The sequence below is a fragment of the Bufo gargarizans genome, chromosome 4, assembly GCF_014858855.1.
Source record: "Bufo gargarizans isolate SCDJY-AF-19 chromosome 4, ASM1485885v1, whole genome shotgun sequence".
Lineage (NCBI taxonomy): Eukaryota > Metazoa > Chordata > Amphibia > Anura > Bufonidae > Bufo > Bufo gargarizans.
The window spans coordinates 274,880,585-274,897,505 of record NC_058083.1 but is presented as its reverse complement, the minus strand read 5'-3'; the positions used below and the strand labels follow the sequence as shown (position 1 = coordinate 274,897,505).

The 16,921-nt window shown below is 41.6% G+C and overlaps 1 protein-coding gene across 1 annotated transcript in view; it reads left to right on the top strand.

Moving 5' to 3' along the window:
* Positions 1-16,921, top strand: part of RNGTT (RNA guanylyltransferase and 5'-phosphatase) — a 392,929-nt gene that overhangs the window by 269,578 nt on the left and 106,430 nt on the right. Inside the window, exon 13 of the mRNA XM_044290779.1 lies at positions 3,753-3,853. Coding sequence (XP_044146714.1) covers positions 3,753-3,853 — 101 coding nt within the window. The remainder of the gene's footprint in view (positions 1-3,752; positions 3,854-16,921) is intronic.

Below are 16,921 nucleotides of genomic sequence, written 5' to 3'. Positions count from 1 at the left end.
CATTCTATTCCTCCACCGTAACAGACTGACGGAGTTCACAACATAACCTTAGATACACATTCTGTCAGAAGAACAGCTTGCAGGAGTATACCATATTGGGTATAGCCGGATACAACCAGCTATATGCTCTCATTGACCATAATGTGGTCCAAGGCCATCTGGCCATGTTTCAGCATACATGCTGGGTATCGTCCAAAGCTTTTTTTTTTTTGGTCTGGCCAAAACCCAGTTTGAATGCTGTAACAAGACCGGATCCCATTACAGTCAATCGCTGCAGCAGCCGGCAGTATCCAGATATACCAGATATGGTAAATTCTGGCTGTTCTTCTGACAATGCATATTGCAGCTGTGAAAGAAGCCTTGTGTGTGCAATTATTTGCAATATCACTGTAAGAAATACAAATATTGTTTTTATAAAGCAATACGTTATTTTATTAGATTACTTGATTACTAAAATATTTGTTTACTAGAGCCCTAATGCACACATACAGATTTTTCAAAGATCCATGTGGCCGTTGCTCATTTCACAGTACGTGTCCTATTCTTGTACATATTGCAAACAAGAAAATTCCTTTCTGTTAATGAGAGTGCCTAGGTGTGACATACTCTGAACGCCCTCATCCATTTCTACTAGACATACTGTGGTTTAACCCTCTTAGTGACTAGCCTGTTATGGGCGTCACTGACCAAGCGCATTTTTTTTTTTTTTTTTTTTTTTTTTCCCCCATCGTTGCCTTCCAAGAGCTATAATTTTTCTGTATCTATAGCTGTTTGAGGGCTGGGACAAGTTGTAGTTTTTACTGGTGCCATTTTGGGGTACACATAACTTTCTGATTAACTTTTATAAACCCTTTCTGGGAGGGAGATGGCAAAAACGGCAACACTACCACTTTTTTTAACATAAATTTGACGGCGTTAATTTTTGGTATGAATAACATAATATCTTGATTCTCTGGGTCATTATGGTTACAGCGCTACCAAATACATATAGTTTTTTTATGTTTTACAACTTTTTTGCAATAAAACCCCTTTCTTAAAAGGAAGAAAATCTTTTTGCATCGCCACTTCCTAAGACCTCTAACTTTTTAATTTTTCAGTCCAAAAAAAAAAAAGCGGCGGCCCAGCCTAAGGCCCCTTACTGACCGCCGTAAAAGGGCATATGGATGGTCACTAAGGGGTTAAGAGGCATTACCTTACTAATAAGGTTGGCTATCTAAAGAGTTAATATGGCCCTGGACATAATTTGTCTGCTAAGTATTGTTTCATTATTTGTCATGAGCACAGGTAGAAGTATGGTTTCTTTTCGGAAACACTGTTTTGGTTGTAGTCTTTAAGAGGGCACCAGCCATGGAAACATCTATTCACCATAAAGAAAAAAGAGCGATCGGTGTAGTGCATGGATGGCAAATATCTGATATACAGTCAGGTCCATAAATATTGGGACATCGACACAATTCTATGATTTTTGGCTCTATACACCACCACAATGGATTTGAAATGAAACGAACAAGATGTGCTTTAACTGCAGACTGGCAGCTTTAATTTGAGGGTATTTACATCCAAATCAGGTGAACGGTGTAGGAATTACAACAGTTTGCATATGTGCCTACCACTTGTTAAGGGACCAAAAGTAATGAGACAGAATATTAATCATAACTCAAACTTTCACTTTTTCTAATACTTGGTTGCAAATCCCTTGCAGTCAATTACATCCTGGATTCTGGAACGCATAGACATCACCAGACGCTGTGTTTCATCCCTGGTGATGCTCTGCCAGGCCTCTACTGCAACTGTCTTCAGTTCCTGCTTGTTCTTGGGGCATTTTCTCTTCCGTTTTGTCTTCAGCAAGTGAAATGCATGCTCAATCGGATTCAGGTCAGGTGATTGACTTGGCCATTGCATAACATTCCACTTCTTTCCCTTAAAAAAATCTTTGGTTGCTTTTGCGGTATGCTTTGGGTCATTGTCCAGCTGCACTGTGAAGCACCATCCAACGAGTTCTGAAGCATTTGGCTGAATATGAGCAGATAATATTGCCTGAAACACTTCAGAATTCATCCTGCTGCTTTTGTCAGCAGTCACATCAATAAATACAAGAGAACCAGTTCCATTGGCAGCCAGTCATACATGCCCACGCCATGACACTACCACCACCATGCTTCACTGATGAGGTGGTATGCTTAGGAGCATGAGCAGTTCCTTTCCTTCTCCATACTCTTCTCATCACTCTGGTACAAGTTGATCTTGGTCTCATCTGTCCATAGGATGTTGTTACAGAACTGTGAAAGCTTTTTTAGATGTCGTTTGGCAAACTCTAATCTGGCCTTCCTGGTTTTGAGGCTCATCAATGGTTTACATCTTGTGGTGAACCCTCTGTATTCACTCTGGTGAAGTCTTCTCTGGATTGTTGACTTTGACACACATACACCTACCTCCTGGAGCGTGTTCTTGATCTGGCGAACTGTTGTGAAGGGTGTTTTCTTCACCAGGGATAGAATTCTTCGGTCATCCACCACAGTTGTTTTCTGTGGTCTTCCGCACCTTTTGGTGTTGCAGAGCTCACCGGTGCGTTCCTTCTTTTTAGTTGTTTTGGCCACGCCTAATGTTTTTGCTATCTCTCTGATGGCTTGCTTCACTGATATTGACAGCTCTTTGGATCTCATCTTGAGAGTTGACAGCAACAGATTCCAAATGCAAATAGCACACTTGAACTCTAGACCTTTTATCTGCTCATTGTAATTAGGATAATGAGGGAATGACGCACACCTGGCCATGGAACAGCTGAGAAGCCAATTGTCCCATTACTTTTGGTCCCTTAACAAGTGTGAGTCACATATGCAAACTGTTATAATTCCTACACCGTTCACCTGATTTGGATGTAAATACCCTCACATTAAAGCTGACAGTCTGCAGTTAAAGCACATCTTGTTTGTTTAATTTCAAATCCATTGTGGTGGTGTATAGAGCCAAAAATGTTAGATTTGTGTCGATGTCCCAATATTTATGGACCTGACTGTAAACATAAATACAATTTATATCATTCATCATACCTTCATGTTAGGAACCTCATTCATTTAGTGTATTTGCCAGAGTAGTCACATGCCATTCTTGCACACATCACCGCTTGAGGCCATCGATTGGCTGGCAGCGGCCATGTACATATGTACGACACGTCATCACTTCCAGGTGGAAAAGGGTGCTAAGCTGTTGGAATGAGGACACTGTGAAAAGGGGAGTACCTTTTTTTTAGGTATTGGAACCCAGACCGTTCGGCCTCTAAATTTGTTTGGATGTCTGACAACCTCTTTAATGACCATACACACTGAAAGAGCACAACCACCCCATATTACAGCTGTAGAACATAGTTTGTTTAATCTACTATGGAAGTGGTTTCTTTGTGTCTCATCGCTTTTGTATGCTTTCATCCACCAAATAAACTCGTTTTTCAATTGCATGTAGTTTGATGTAGAACCAGATATACAAATGATCGTACTGATGTTAATTTTCACTTTAATTGCAGTATTTTCGTGCTTCTTTCTGAATGTTGTAAAAATGTTTTCTCTATCTGCACTGTAATTTTGCAAGTGCTCTAAAGCGAATGTCGTTCATTCTTGTCCATGCTCTTGCACTGTGCCAGTGGATGCTTTCAGTGCTACTGTTGCCATAGTTCTACACATAAATCGCTATCAGTTCAAGGTTCTTTTCCATTGAAATACCATCTTTTAATAGTACTCTTTTTCTTCTGGTTCTAGAAATACAAAGGTGGTCGTTGTGATGACATTTTGAAATGGAAGCCACCTAACATGAATTCAGTGGACTTTCGATTAAAAATAACAAGAGTTGGTGGTGAAGGGTAAGTTTTAATATTCTAAAGTCAAAACATACTAGCGAAAAAACATTCTACATAAGTACACCCTGATCGCCTCAGTGGTTAATCCATAAACAGATATTTTCTTCTTGTTTCCTTTGTTTCTCTGTTAATCTTCTGTAATCATTGGCAATTTAACCATATTTTGGGCCAAATCTTCTAAACTACATTAACTCATTGGGATCTCAACCATTTTTTGGGCCAAAAGTACAATTTATTTATTTATTTATTTATTTATTTATTATTACTATTGACTATCATTAGCAGTTTTGGCAACACCACTGCGGCTTCATTAACTATATATTACTATTGAGTATACATATCTACTGACTATTTGTAAAGAATTATTATACTATTCTACTACTCTTTTTATAAATGTTTACTTTTTATTTTTCCACCTCCTCACCATTTTTAGATTTTTTGATACTTATTATAATTTTTTTATATATTTTCTACTACTTGTATTTTTAATCTTAGGTATAAAATAAATTAATTGCTATTCACGCAAACACTACTGGTCTGTCCTCTGCTTGCTTACCAGATATTAGTGTGCCAGACTACCAGTAATACTATTATCTTTCATCAGGATCAACCCTATTAAGCTTGGCAATAATTCCTAGTAGGTTTAATTCTGATGAGTAAAATGATACCTTAATTATAACTCTCTGTTGCTTCATACCCTAGATATATAACTTTTTAGTGATATGTAAATTAGGTCTTCGATACACCAAGGGGCAGGCCAAATTCCTGCAGGTCACCATAGATCCTTCTTCCTGCATCTCTTGCCACTCTCGACATTGCCTGATCCTGTAATCTCATGCATGCATAGTGAATTGTTCTCTTCTTCTCCAGCAGCGCAGATGACTACACATGCACTGTTGACATGATGACACTTGTCTTTGTTCGGGCGTAAGGGTGTTGTCAGCGCATGTGCAGTAGTCATCTACACTACTGGGAAAAGTTAAGGAGGAGTCTTTGTAATAGGGGAACCCCCATATCATCAGACTGCATAATATAAGCCTAAATAAAATCACGTTCTTAACTTGTTCAGGACCTTGGACGAGAATGCTCATCCTGAGTTGCCGGTACTTTGTGCACCAGGACGAGCATTCTCATCCTGCAGTTAAACTGTGACCGTGAGTAAACACACATACATAGAGAGATGATTGTCTCTGTCATTGGGGTAGTACTTACCAATCAGAGCTGAAGGCGCCTATTTCAACTCAAATATCCTCAGTTTTGTCATAACTTTCTGTTATAAACAGTCAGCGGTACCTTCTCCAGTGCTGAGGAGAGTTAAGCTGTAGCCTGACATTCCCCCTCAGTGCACTCAATCTCCCTCTTCAGTGCTGAGGAGATTGGCCCATAAGACGCACCGAGGTTTTTGAGGAGGAAAATAAGAAAATAAAAAATTAAACCAAAATGTGTGCTTTTGGTGGGTTTTGAACTAATGGTGGTCTGTGGATGACACTATTATGGGGGATCTGTGGATGACACTGTTACGGAGGGGATCTGTGGACGGCACTGTTACGGAGGGGATCTGTGGACGGCACTGTTACAGAGGGGATCTGTGGATGGCACTGTTATGTAGGGGATCTGTGGATGGCACTGTATTGGGGGGGATTTGTGGATGGCACTGTTATGGAGGGGGATCTGTGGATGGCACTGTGATGGGGGGGGGCATCTGTGGATGACACATATATAGTATCTTATGCTATGTGCCATCCACAGGACCACTCCCCCCCCCCCCCCCTAACAGTGTCCCTGCAGTGTGAATGACCCCCAATACAGGGGCTGGGGATCGGCATCTGGATTAGGAATGACAGTGGGGATCGGTGCAGTCCCAGTATTCCATTGCACCGGCCCCACTCACTGTTGTATAATCTTATCTAACCTGTAGGCATTGTTAAAATATAATAATCATGTGTAATCCAGCTGTATTACAACTAAATTCCGTAGGAGGCAGGCCAGGAGGACGGGCGGGCGACGCGTCACTCACTATGTACCGCGCCGCCTGCTTCATTCATAAAGTGCGCAGGGCAGGTGCATGACGTAGTGAGTGACGCGCCGGCCTCCCTCCTCTCTGCTACGGAATTTAGTTTTAAGTAATACAGCTGTATTACACATGATTATTATTTTTTTAACAATGCCTATAACTATTTTTGGAGGTATTACTGTCTATTATAAAAGTAGAGAAATTTGCTAATTTTTTGTAAATTTTATATTTTTATAAATAAAAATTTAATTTTTTGACTCCATTTCACCACTGTCATGAAGTACAATATGTGACGAGAAAACAGTCTCCGAATGGCCTGGATATGTAAAGGCGTTTTAAAGTTAAACTTATTACCACATGTCAGATTTGCTAAAAAATGGCCTGGTCCTGAAGGTAAATCTAGCTTGATCTTTAAGGGGTTAAAGCATTAATTGCATAATTTGACTTTTTTATTTTTATTTTTTTAACCTCTATCATTTCCATGTAGACAAGTAGGCACAAATCTCTATTGTAACAATCCCCATTTAGAAATTGGAATTATACCTCAAATATAACAAAAGATTTCATTATACCCCTAGATGAATACAGACCAAAAACTGCTGGGAATTAATATAAGGCCACGGTGCCGCCATGCCAGTGCTGCGGACTACAAACCAATTGTTCAGAAAGCACGGGCATCGGCTGCAAAGACACATACTCAGAAGCGTGCGGAAAGACAAAGAAGCTTCCGAGTCCATGCCTCCACTCGCAAATGATAGGACATGCCCTATCTTTTGCCATATCTTGCGTTTTGTGGACCCATTGAAGTCAATGGATCTTCATCGTGGTGCAGAGTTCACACAGCATGGCTAACTAGGCCCAAAAAACTACAAGGCTTTTTGTGCTTCCATATGATACCAAAAAATATATCTTCAAAATTATCATTATACTCCTAGATGAATACCTCAAAGTTTTTTTTAGTTTTTTTTTTAAAATGGGATCTTTCCCTTATGATTACTGCTGCACACCCATTCAGCGGTTTACGAGCAGATATGGGGTGATGCCCTGGAGAAAATTGTTGGTTTCATTTTTTTCCTTTACCCCTTGTGAAACTGAAAAAGTTGGGGAGAAAGTGACATTTACTGGTGAAAATGTAATTTTTTTAATATTCACAGCCATGTGTTTCTAATTTGGCCTGTTGGGCCAAAGTACTCAATGCACCCCTTGAAATATTCCTTGGGGGTGTAGTTTCCAAATTGAGGTCACTTTTGAGGGTTTTATTCTTTGAGCGTGCCACAGGGAGTCTTCAAATATGACATGGCGCTGGCAATTGAATCCAGAGAAATCTGCCCTCCAAAATATAGTGCTCCTTCCCTTTTGATCCTTACTACACGCCCATTCAGCAGTTTATGAGCACATATAGGGTGTTTCTGTAAATGGCATAATCAGTGTAATAAATATTGATGTTTGTTTTACTGTTAAATATTGATGTTTGTTTAATGTTAACCTTTGTTGTGTTACATGAAAATGGATTCCAATGGAAAATTTGCCCAAAAAAAGTTACATTTCAAAACTTTACCTTTTAATTTCCTTTAATTCTTATGTAATACCTAAAGAGTTTGCACAGTTTGTAAAATTAGTTTTGACTAACTTGAGGGGTGTTGTTTCTAAAAATGGAGTCATTATTGGGTGGTTTATACTACATAAGCCCCACTTTAAAACTGAATTGGTCCTTAAAGTGTGTTTTGGAAATTTTCTTGAACATTTTTAAAATTGGTTGTAAAATTCTATACCTTCTAAAGTTCTAAAAAAAAAATATGGTATTTTATCAAATGATGCCAGCATAAAGTAGACATATGGTAAATGTTAAGTAATAACTATTTCATGAGGTATCACATTCGGTCTTAAAAGCAGAGAAATAAAAATATTTAAAATTTGGAAATTTTCTGTAAATTTTGGATTTTTTTTCCGTAAGAATAAAGGTGAAAAGTATAGACTCAAATTTGCCACTATTGTGAAGTACAATGCGTCACGACAAAACATTCTCAGAATGGCTTGGATAAGTAAAAGTGTTCCAAAGTTATTACCTTCTGAAGTGACATGTAAGATTTGCAAAAAATGGCCGGGTCCTGAAGGTGAAAAATGGCTGGGTCCATAAGGTGTTAAACAATTAAGCAGACAGGTTTTCTGCCCTATCTTTGCCTTACTGATTTCATCTGTGATGAATGTACAGCACATTTTAATGCGTGTAGCCACATTCATTTAGAGTTGGATTTAGTAGCATGTTTTTTTTGTATTGAACGGTGAGCCTGATGCCAGTGTTTGATGTTTATCACTGGGAGAAATTTGGCACAGGTCTTTATGATATGTCCTAAGGTCTTTCTAAATAGATCAGTTACTTACTAATGTAAATGGCAAACCTTACCTATCATCCTTCGCAAAGCTGCACAGTCTGTCATTTGCATTCTGAAAATGTACCCTGTATTGTCTCCTATTACATTTCTCAGTTATGTTTTGTTATAGTTTTGGATAGTAAAGTATAACGTTTTTGATGATGTACTCACTAAGGTTTTATCTGCAGGCTAGTAACCTCTTCTGCAGGAGCCATTCACCACACACTAAAAGCAATTCACATAAACCTCAACTGTCTTCATGTCTTCACGCATCTGACTTTTTTAGATTTGTTATCAGATAAAGCAAATACATTCTGTGAGAGCAGTGAAGTGTGCCGGTAGATAAGAGAGAGAAAATGTTTTCCAGCTAAAATTAATTCAGGCAATCAATATAGCTTGAAGAGGCTACTCCATCCCATACAATGATGTTTATATAAGAAATATTAAGTGAAGAGTTCTCTAAAGGCTTCCCTGTATTGTTACCGACATGCCATATGCATGTATAACCACTAAATTCTATATATGCTGTACAGGACCTTCCGCAGTTATCTATTATAACAGCAATTGTTGTCAGATCACCCCATATGACTATTAAGCCATGGGAGCATAACCTTAAAGGGATTCTGTCACCTCTTTTTACCCTATAGAGATGCGGACATGCACGGCTAGATCGCCGATAGCATGTCTGCAATATACATGTCCCATATCTGAGTGGTTTTATTGAGTGTAAGTTCAGGGGGCTGAACTAACCGTTCTGGAGCCCAGCCACCCCCCCTGTGAAGGAGCCCAGCACCGCCTGTATCCAAAAATCTCCTCCTTGCTCACAAAGTCAGATCGCCGTAATCTCGTGGTGCGCAGTTCCTTCTCTGAGGCTGATGCCAGCACAGGAAAGGAACAAACACTATGCCGCCACTGCGCATGCTCGAGCTTGCGGCAGTCTGACTTTGTGAGCAAGGATGAGATTCGTGGATACAGGCGGTGCTGGGCTCCTTCACAGGGGGGCGTAGCTGCGCTAGAAAGGCTTGTCGCTGTCACGAGCAGGGCCCTCATTCCTTTTGCTCCAATTATTGACTTGTCTGTTGCTGTTATTTATGACTGTTTGTACATGAACCCTAATTATATAACTATATAAATAAAGATCGTTATTATTATTCCAGTGTTGCTGCAAGTTAGGAAAAGATCCCTAAAGTCAGGACTTCACCTCAAGTTGTCTGTGAGTTCCAAATTATGAAGTCAATCTCCTAGTGAGGCTGTGAAGAGGCAGCACATACTCACAGGTTGACAGCGGAGTCACCTGAAAGGTCTCATGAGTCTGCCCCCTTACATTCTCAAAATAACACTTTAGCATTTTACTATAAATGTTTTAAGTTTCTTGGTCAAGCAATAGGCACCCATACTAGAGCTAGACAGTATCTGAAAGTATCTATACTTGAGTTAGTTCCTGAGAAGGCAACAATTGTGCTGACAGTCCATATTACTTTCACACCGGTTTATTCTGATAACTCATGCAATATCACTGTTACATATAAGTTTTTGGATGGTCTATTTCTCCAGTGGTTACCTGTTGAATACTAGGAGTATGTAGATTTTAAAGGGAACCTGTCACCTCCCAAAACCATCCCAAGCCGCCAGCAGTACCTTCATGTAGCCAGCAGTGTGTTTCTGATGATGCCTTTCTTCCTGAAGGCAGATGCAGCAAAAGTACTGAAAACGTTCCTTTATCCCCTGCCCGGCGCGCTTCTCCACACATGCTTGAAGTCAAGGGAGCAGTGCCCTCCTTGCTTCAAGTCACGGTAACCACGGCCCCTTCCCTGCCAGGTACTGCTGGTGGCTTGGGATGGTATTGGGAGGTGACAGGTTCGCTTTAAGTTCATAATGATTAGAGATGAGCGAATCGAATCTCACAAAGTGGAATTCGATCCGAATTTCAGGAATTATTCAATTCACCTAGAAGCCAAATTTCCTCGTGCTTCGTGTCAGTGAATTAAATAATCTTGAAATTCAAACTTAATGCCTCCATTTGCACGCGAAGGGCCGCCACCCTCCATCTTGCTTGAAGCTCTCGGACAAAATCCTGTGCGATGCGAGATTACCTCATCACGCCGGCCGGCATGATGACATCATACGTCACCATGCCGGCCGGCGTGATGACGTAATCTTGTGCCGCACGTGATTTCGGCTGAGATAAGGTGACAGTTTTATTGGTACTATTTTTGGGTACATATGATTTTTAATCGCTCTATATTACATTTTTTGTGAGGCAAGGTAACCAACAAATGACTGTTTTGGCACTGTTTTTATTTTTTACAACATTCATCTGACAGGTTAGATCATGAGTCTATAGTCCAATAGGAGATGCAGTCTTTAAGAGAATATATAACAATGTGGAAGAGTCTTGGAGTACTGCCAGTGTATTTTGGCAATCAACCTTCCCTTAATGCAAATAACCAATATCTGTTCAGCTTGGTAGAAAATAATGACGCTGATGCAGATGTTGAGGGTATAAGGATATTAGTAGATATTGGTGAAAGATGATATAACTGCTCAGGTGGACATATGTTAGTATAATGCAGTGCTTCTCAAATAGTGGGGCGCGCCCCCCAGGGGGGGCGCCAGGCTCCGTAAAGGGGGGCTCGTTCAGGGCCGGCCTTTGGGGTGTGCGGCAGTGTAATATGCGGCAGGGAGATGAGCGCTTCCATTGTGGAAGCGCTCATCTCCCTTCCTCTGATCAGAGGCCGGCGCAGTACGGAGCGGGGGCCGGGGGACAGACTGGAAGGTGGAGCTGGGGGCCGGCAATAGCGGTGGGGCGGTGCGGTCACTGTACTATAGCCCCGCCCCACCGCTCCCTCCGGTATACTAGTAATAGTACCGGGTATATCCGAATTTCTTCTGTATAATACCGGCAGGCGGGCCGGGCGGACAGCGCGTCCCTCAGTTATGTCACGTGCCTGCGCCGCCTGCTTTATGAATCCCGCCTGCCGGCATTATACAGAAGAAATTCGGATATACCCGGTACTATTAGGAGTGAGGGGGGCATGTTTAATAACTTTAAACGGCGGCGGCGGGCACACGGAATCTGTGGATGGCACAGTTAAGGGGTGGGGGTCTGTGGATGGCACTGTTATGGGCTGGGGGGGCACTGTGGATATGGCACTGTTATGGGGTGGGGGGGTCTGTGGATGGCACATATATAACAGTGCCAGCCACAGATCCCCCTGTAACAGTGCCAGCCACAGATCCCCCCCCCCATAAGTGTCCGTCATCCACAGATCCCACCATAAGTGTCCGTCATCCACAGATCCCACCATAAGTGTCCGTCATCCACAGATCCCACCATAAGTGTCCGTCATCCACCGATCCCCCCCATAAGTGTCAGTCATCCACCGATCCCCCCCATAAGTGTCAGTCATCCACCGATCCCACCCATAAGTGTCAGTCATCCACCGATCCCCCCATAAGTGTCCGTCATCCACAGATCCCCCCCATAAGTGTCCGTCATCCACAGATCCCCCCCATAAGTGTCCGTCATCCACAGATCCCCCCATAAGTGTCCGTCATCCACAGATCCCCCCCATAACAGTGTCCGTCATCCACAGATCCCCCCATAACAGTGTCCGTCATCCACAGATCCTCCCATAAGTGTCCGTCATCCACAGATCCCCCCATAAGTGTCCGTCATCCACAGATCCCCCCATAAGTGTCCGTCATCCACAGATCCCCCCCATAACAGTGTCCGTCATCCACAGATCCCCCCATAACAGTGTCCGTCATCCACAGATCCCCCCATAACAGTGTCCGTCATCCACAGATCCCCCCCATAATAGTGTCCGTCATCCACAGATCCCCCCCATAATAGTGTCCGTCATCCACAGATCCCCCCATAAGTGTCCGTCATCCACAGATCCCCCCCATAAGTGTCCGTCATCCACAGATCCCCCCATAAGTGTCCGTCATCCACAGATCCCCCCATAAGTGTCCGTCATCCACAGATCCCCCCATAAGTGTCCGTCATCCACAGATCCCCCCATAAGTGTCCGTCATCCACAGATCCCCCCCCATAAGTGTCCGTCATCCACAGATCCCCCCCATAAGTGTCTGTCATCCACAGATCCCCCCCATAAGTGTCCGTCATCCACAGATCCTCCCATAAGTGTCCGTCATCCACAGATCCCCCCATAAGTGTCCGTCATCCACAGATCCCCCCCATAACAGTGTCCGTCATCCACAGATCCCCCCCCATAACAGTGTCCGTCATCCACAGATCCCCCCATAAGTGTCCGTCATCCACAGATCCCCCATAACATTACTGGCAAAGGGGGGGCTGTTATTACTGGCACAGAGGGGCTCTTATTACTGGGGGCTGTACTTATAACAATTTTATAGACAAATGATACTATTTACAGTCGCGCAAGGGGCGCAAAATGTTTTCTTCTTCCTAGGGGGGGGGGGGGGGCCATGACAGAAAATAATTGAGAAGCACTGGTATAATGTATCCAACTAGTATTTAGTCCCGGACTCGTCGGTGAACAGCAAGTCGACAGTTCAAAGATTTGTCAAGGAGAGCGGTAATGCAATGGTACTAACACGCTAGATATCTTCTCATCAGAATATTTGTGCTACCATTGTTGTGTGGGATGCCACATTAGACACATATCTGGGTAGCCAATGTGTTAGTACGATTGCATTGCCGCTCTCCTGGACAAATCTTTGAACTGTCGACTTGCTGTTCACCGACGAGTCTGGGACTGAATACTAGTTGGCTACATTATACTAACATATGTCCACCTGAGTAGTAGCTACAAGTTATATCATCCTTCACCAATATCTTCTAATATCCTTATACCCTCAACATCTGCATCAGCGTCATTATTTTCTACCAACACTATATATATCCACGGCACACTCATATATTGCATTTAGTTGAATGTAATTTATTTGTTTAACAACACCAACTTTGTATTTCGTATCATAAAGGCGGGGCCCCGTGGATATATATAGTGTTGTTTAGCGGCTTAACAGCCCCTTCACTGAGCACCTCTTTTTGGGCTTGGTAATCCCTTTTTATGACGGTGTGCCTTTCAAATCTAGAATAATTATTTTCTACCAAGCTGAACAGATATTGGTTATTTGCATTAAGGGAAGGTTGATTGCCAAAATACACTGGCAGTACTCCAAGACTCTTCCACATTGTTATATATTCTCTTAAAGACTGCATCTCCTATTGGACTATAGACTCATCAATTATTTTTTAAGATGCCATCCTCTTGATGCGATTATCGCCATTGCCATTTTTATGGATGCTTATTTTTATTGATACTGTTTTTTTTCATTGCTATTTTTTACAGATCCATTTTTATCCTATGTTTTAGGATACCGGTTGACCTCACCATTTTTAAGGCATATTTTGGTACGCTTTGTATCATAATAAATTTACTACTAATTTATTCTAGTGGTTCTATTTGATTGAGTGCCTGTCAAGTTTTTACTGGTATCCAAGTTTTCTGATTAGGGTGAATATTTTCATAAGAGCATCTTTTCCATAGAACTTAGAGGTGAGCCACCCCAATTGTATAATTTTTTTTTTAGAGCAGGACATGGCAATAACTAATATGTATACCTTTTCTTATTTATTTTTTAAACCCAAAAAGTGATGTTTTAGTGTCTCCATAGTCTGAGAGCTATGGGTTTTTTTTTTTTTGGGCAATTGTCTTAGGTAGGGGCTTTTTTTTTGCGGGATGAGGTGATGGTTTTATTGGTACAAGTATGAGGGGCATACGCCTTTTTGTTCACTTGGTGTTGCAATTTTTGTGATGTAAGGTGAAAAAAAATAGCTTTTTTGGCACTGTTTTTATTTTTATTTTTTCACTGTGTTCACCTGAGGAGTTAAATCATGTGATATTTTTATAGAGCTGGTTGTTATGGACGTGGTTGACATCTATAGCCTGATACTCCCGTCATGCCCTGAAGCATACAGGGAGTGCAGAATTATTAGGCAAGTTGTATTTTTGAGGATTAATTTTATTATTGAACAACAACCATGTTCTCAATGAACCCAAAAAACTCATTAATATCAAAGCTGAATATTTTTGGAAGTAGTTTTTAGTTTGTTTTTAGTTTTAGCTATTTTAGGGGGATATCTGTGTGTGCAGGTGACTATTACTGTGCATAATTATTAGGCAACTTAACAAAAAACAAATATATACCCATTTCAATTATTTATTTTTACCAGTGAAACCAATATAACATCTCAACATTCACAAATATACATTTCTGACATTCAAAAAGAAAACAAAAACAAATCAGTGACCAATATAGCCACCTTTCTTTGCAAGGACACTCAAAAGCCTGCCATCCATGGATTCTGTCAGTGTTTTGATCTGTTCACCATCAACATTGCGTGCAGCAGCAACCACAGCCTCCCAGACACTGTTCAGAGAGGTGGACTGTTTTCCCTCCTTGTAAATCTCACATTTGATGATGGACCACAGGTTCTCAATGGGGTTCAGATCAGGTGAACAAGGAGGCCATGTCATTAGATTTTCTTCTTTTATACCCTTTCTTGCCAGCCACGCTGTGGAGTACTTGGACGCGTGTGATGGAGCATTGTCCTGCATGAAAATCATGTTTTTCTTGAAGGATGCAGACTTCTTCCTGTACCACTGCTTGAAGAAGGTGTCTTCCAGAAACTGGCAGTAGGACTGGGAGTTGAGCTTGACTCCATCCTCAACCCGAAAAGGCCCCACAAGCTCATCTTTGATGATACCAGCCCAAACCAGTACTCCACCTCCACCTTGCTGGCGTCTGAGTCGGACTGGAGCTCTCTGCCCTTTACCAATCCAGCCACGGGCCCATCCATCTGGCCCATCAAGACTCACTCTCATTTCATCAGTCCATAAAACCTTAGAAAAATCAGTCTTGAGATATTTCTTGGCCCAGTCTTGACGTTTCAGCTTGTGTGTCTTGTTCAGTGGTGGTCGTCTTTCAGCCTTTCTTACCTTGGCCATGTCTCTGAGTATTGCACACCTTGTGCTTTTGGGCACTCCAGTGATTTTGCAGCTCTGAAATATGGCCAAACTGGTGGCAAGTGGCATCTTGGCAGCTGCACGCTTGACTTTTCTCAGTTCACGGGCAGTTATTTTGCACCTTGGTTTTTCCACACGCTTCTTGCGACCCTGTTGACTATTTTGAATGAAACGCTTGATTGTTCGATGATCACGCTTCAGAAGCTTTGCAATTTTAAGAGTGCTGCATCCCTCTGCAAGATATCTCACTATTTTTGACTTTTCTGAGCCTGTCAAGTCCTTCTTTTGACTCATTTTGCCAAAGGAAAGGAAGTTGCCTAATAATTATGCACACCTGATATAGGGTGTTGATGTCATTAGACCACACCCCTTCTCATTACAGAGATGCACATCACCTAATATGCTTAATTGGTAGTAGGCTTTCGAGCCTATACAGCTTGGAGTAAGACAACATGCATAAAGAGGATGATGTGGTCAAAATACTCATTTGCCTAATAATTCTGCACTCCCTGTATGTGGGTGGAGGAATATTGTTCGTTCCACCTACTCTTTTCATGACCTACACTGAAATCATCTACATGGATCCTAATTCTCTGTCCCCTGATGATTATTGATGCAAATATGAAACATGCATGTCAGGAATATAGTAGGAAAACATAGGGCTTTGCGCTAGGGACAGGGTCCAGATGCGGTTGCCCTTATAAGAACGAGTGCCCTGTGGTGAGGCTGCTCTGATTATCTAGGCTAGGACCGCCACAGGGGCACATTTAGGGGCGAATAGGTGCTGTCTAACAACCCCGACAACGAATGTTTATTACAAGCCCACTGAGGGAACTGATCGGTCTCTATTTGGACCCGGGCTGCTATATCAAGGGACCTGTCGCCAGAGTGGTAGGACCACTGTTTATCTATATTAGTGCCGCCGTGCACTGTGTATTCCTATTTCACTGAGTTTCTCCCCCCCCCCCCCTCCCCCCAATTTATTAATAGTTATTTAATTTAGATAACAGATTAAAATTTACATTTTAAAAAATACAATTATTCACTCCTTTAATATTAAGGCCTCATGCACACGACAGTTGTTTTTATCGGTCCGCAAAATGGGGTTCCGTGATCCGTTTTTTTGTTTCCGTGTGGAGGACCACCAGACATAAAGGAAAGCAAAAAAAAAAAGTCAGACAGGTTTGCCATGCAAATGATAGGAAAAAAACGTGCGCGGACGCGGATGACAATCTTGTGTGCCTCCACGTTTTTTAGCGCTCCCATTGACTTGAATGGGTCCGCAAACCGTTTTCCACTAAAATAATAGAACAGGTTATATTTTTTTGACGGACTGGAGCCACAGATCATGGACGCGATGGCAAACGGTGCATTAGCAGAGTTTTCACGAAAAACGGCGTAAGGGACACGGAATAAAACAACGGTCGTGTTCATGAGGCCTAACCCTGACACATTGGTGATCCATACTAGAGTATCAGATATATATCTACTCTGCTGTAATTTGTCTATGGACGCAGTGATACCTAATATGTATACTTTTTTTTTTTTGTTTCATTTTAACAAAATAATTGCATTTTTGAAACCCAAAAAATTGTTATAGTGTCTCCATGTTCTGATATATATATATATATATATATATATATATATATATTATTATTATTAT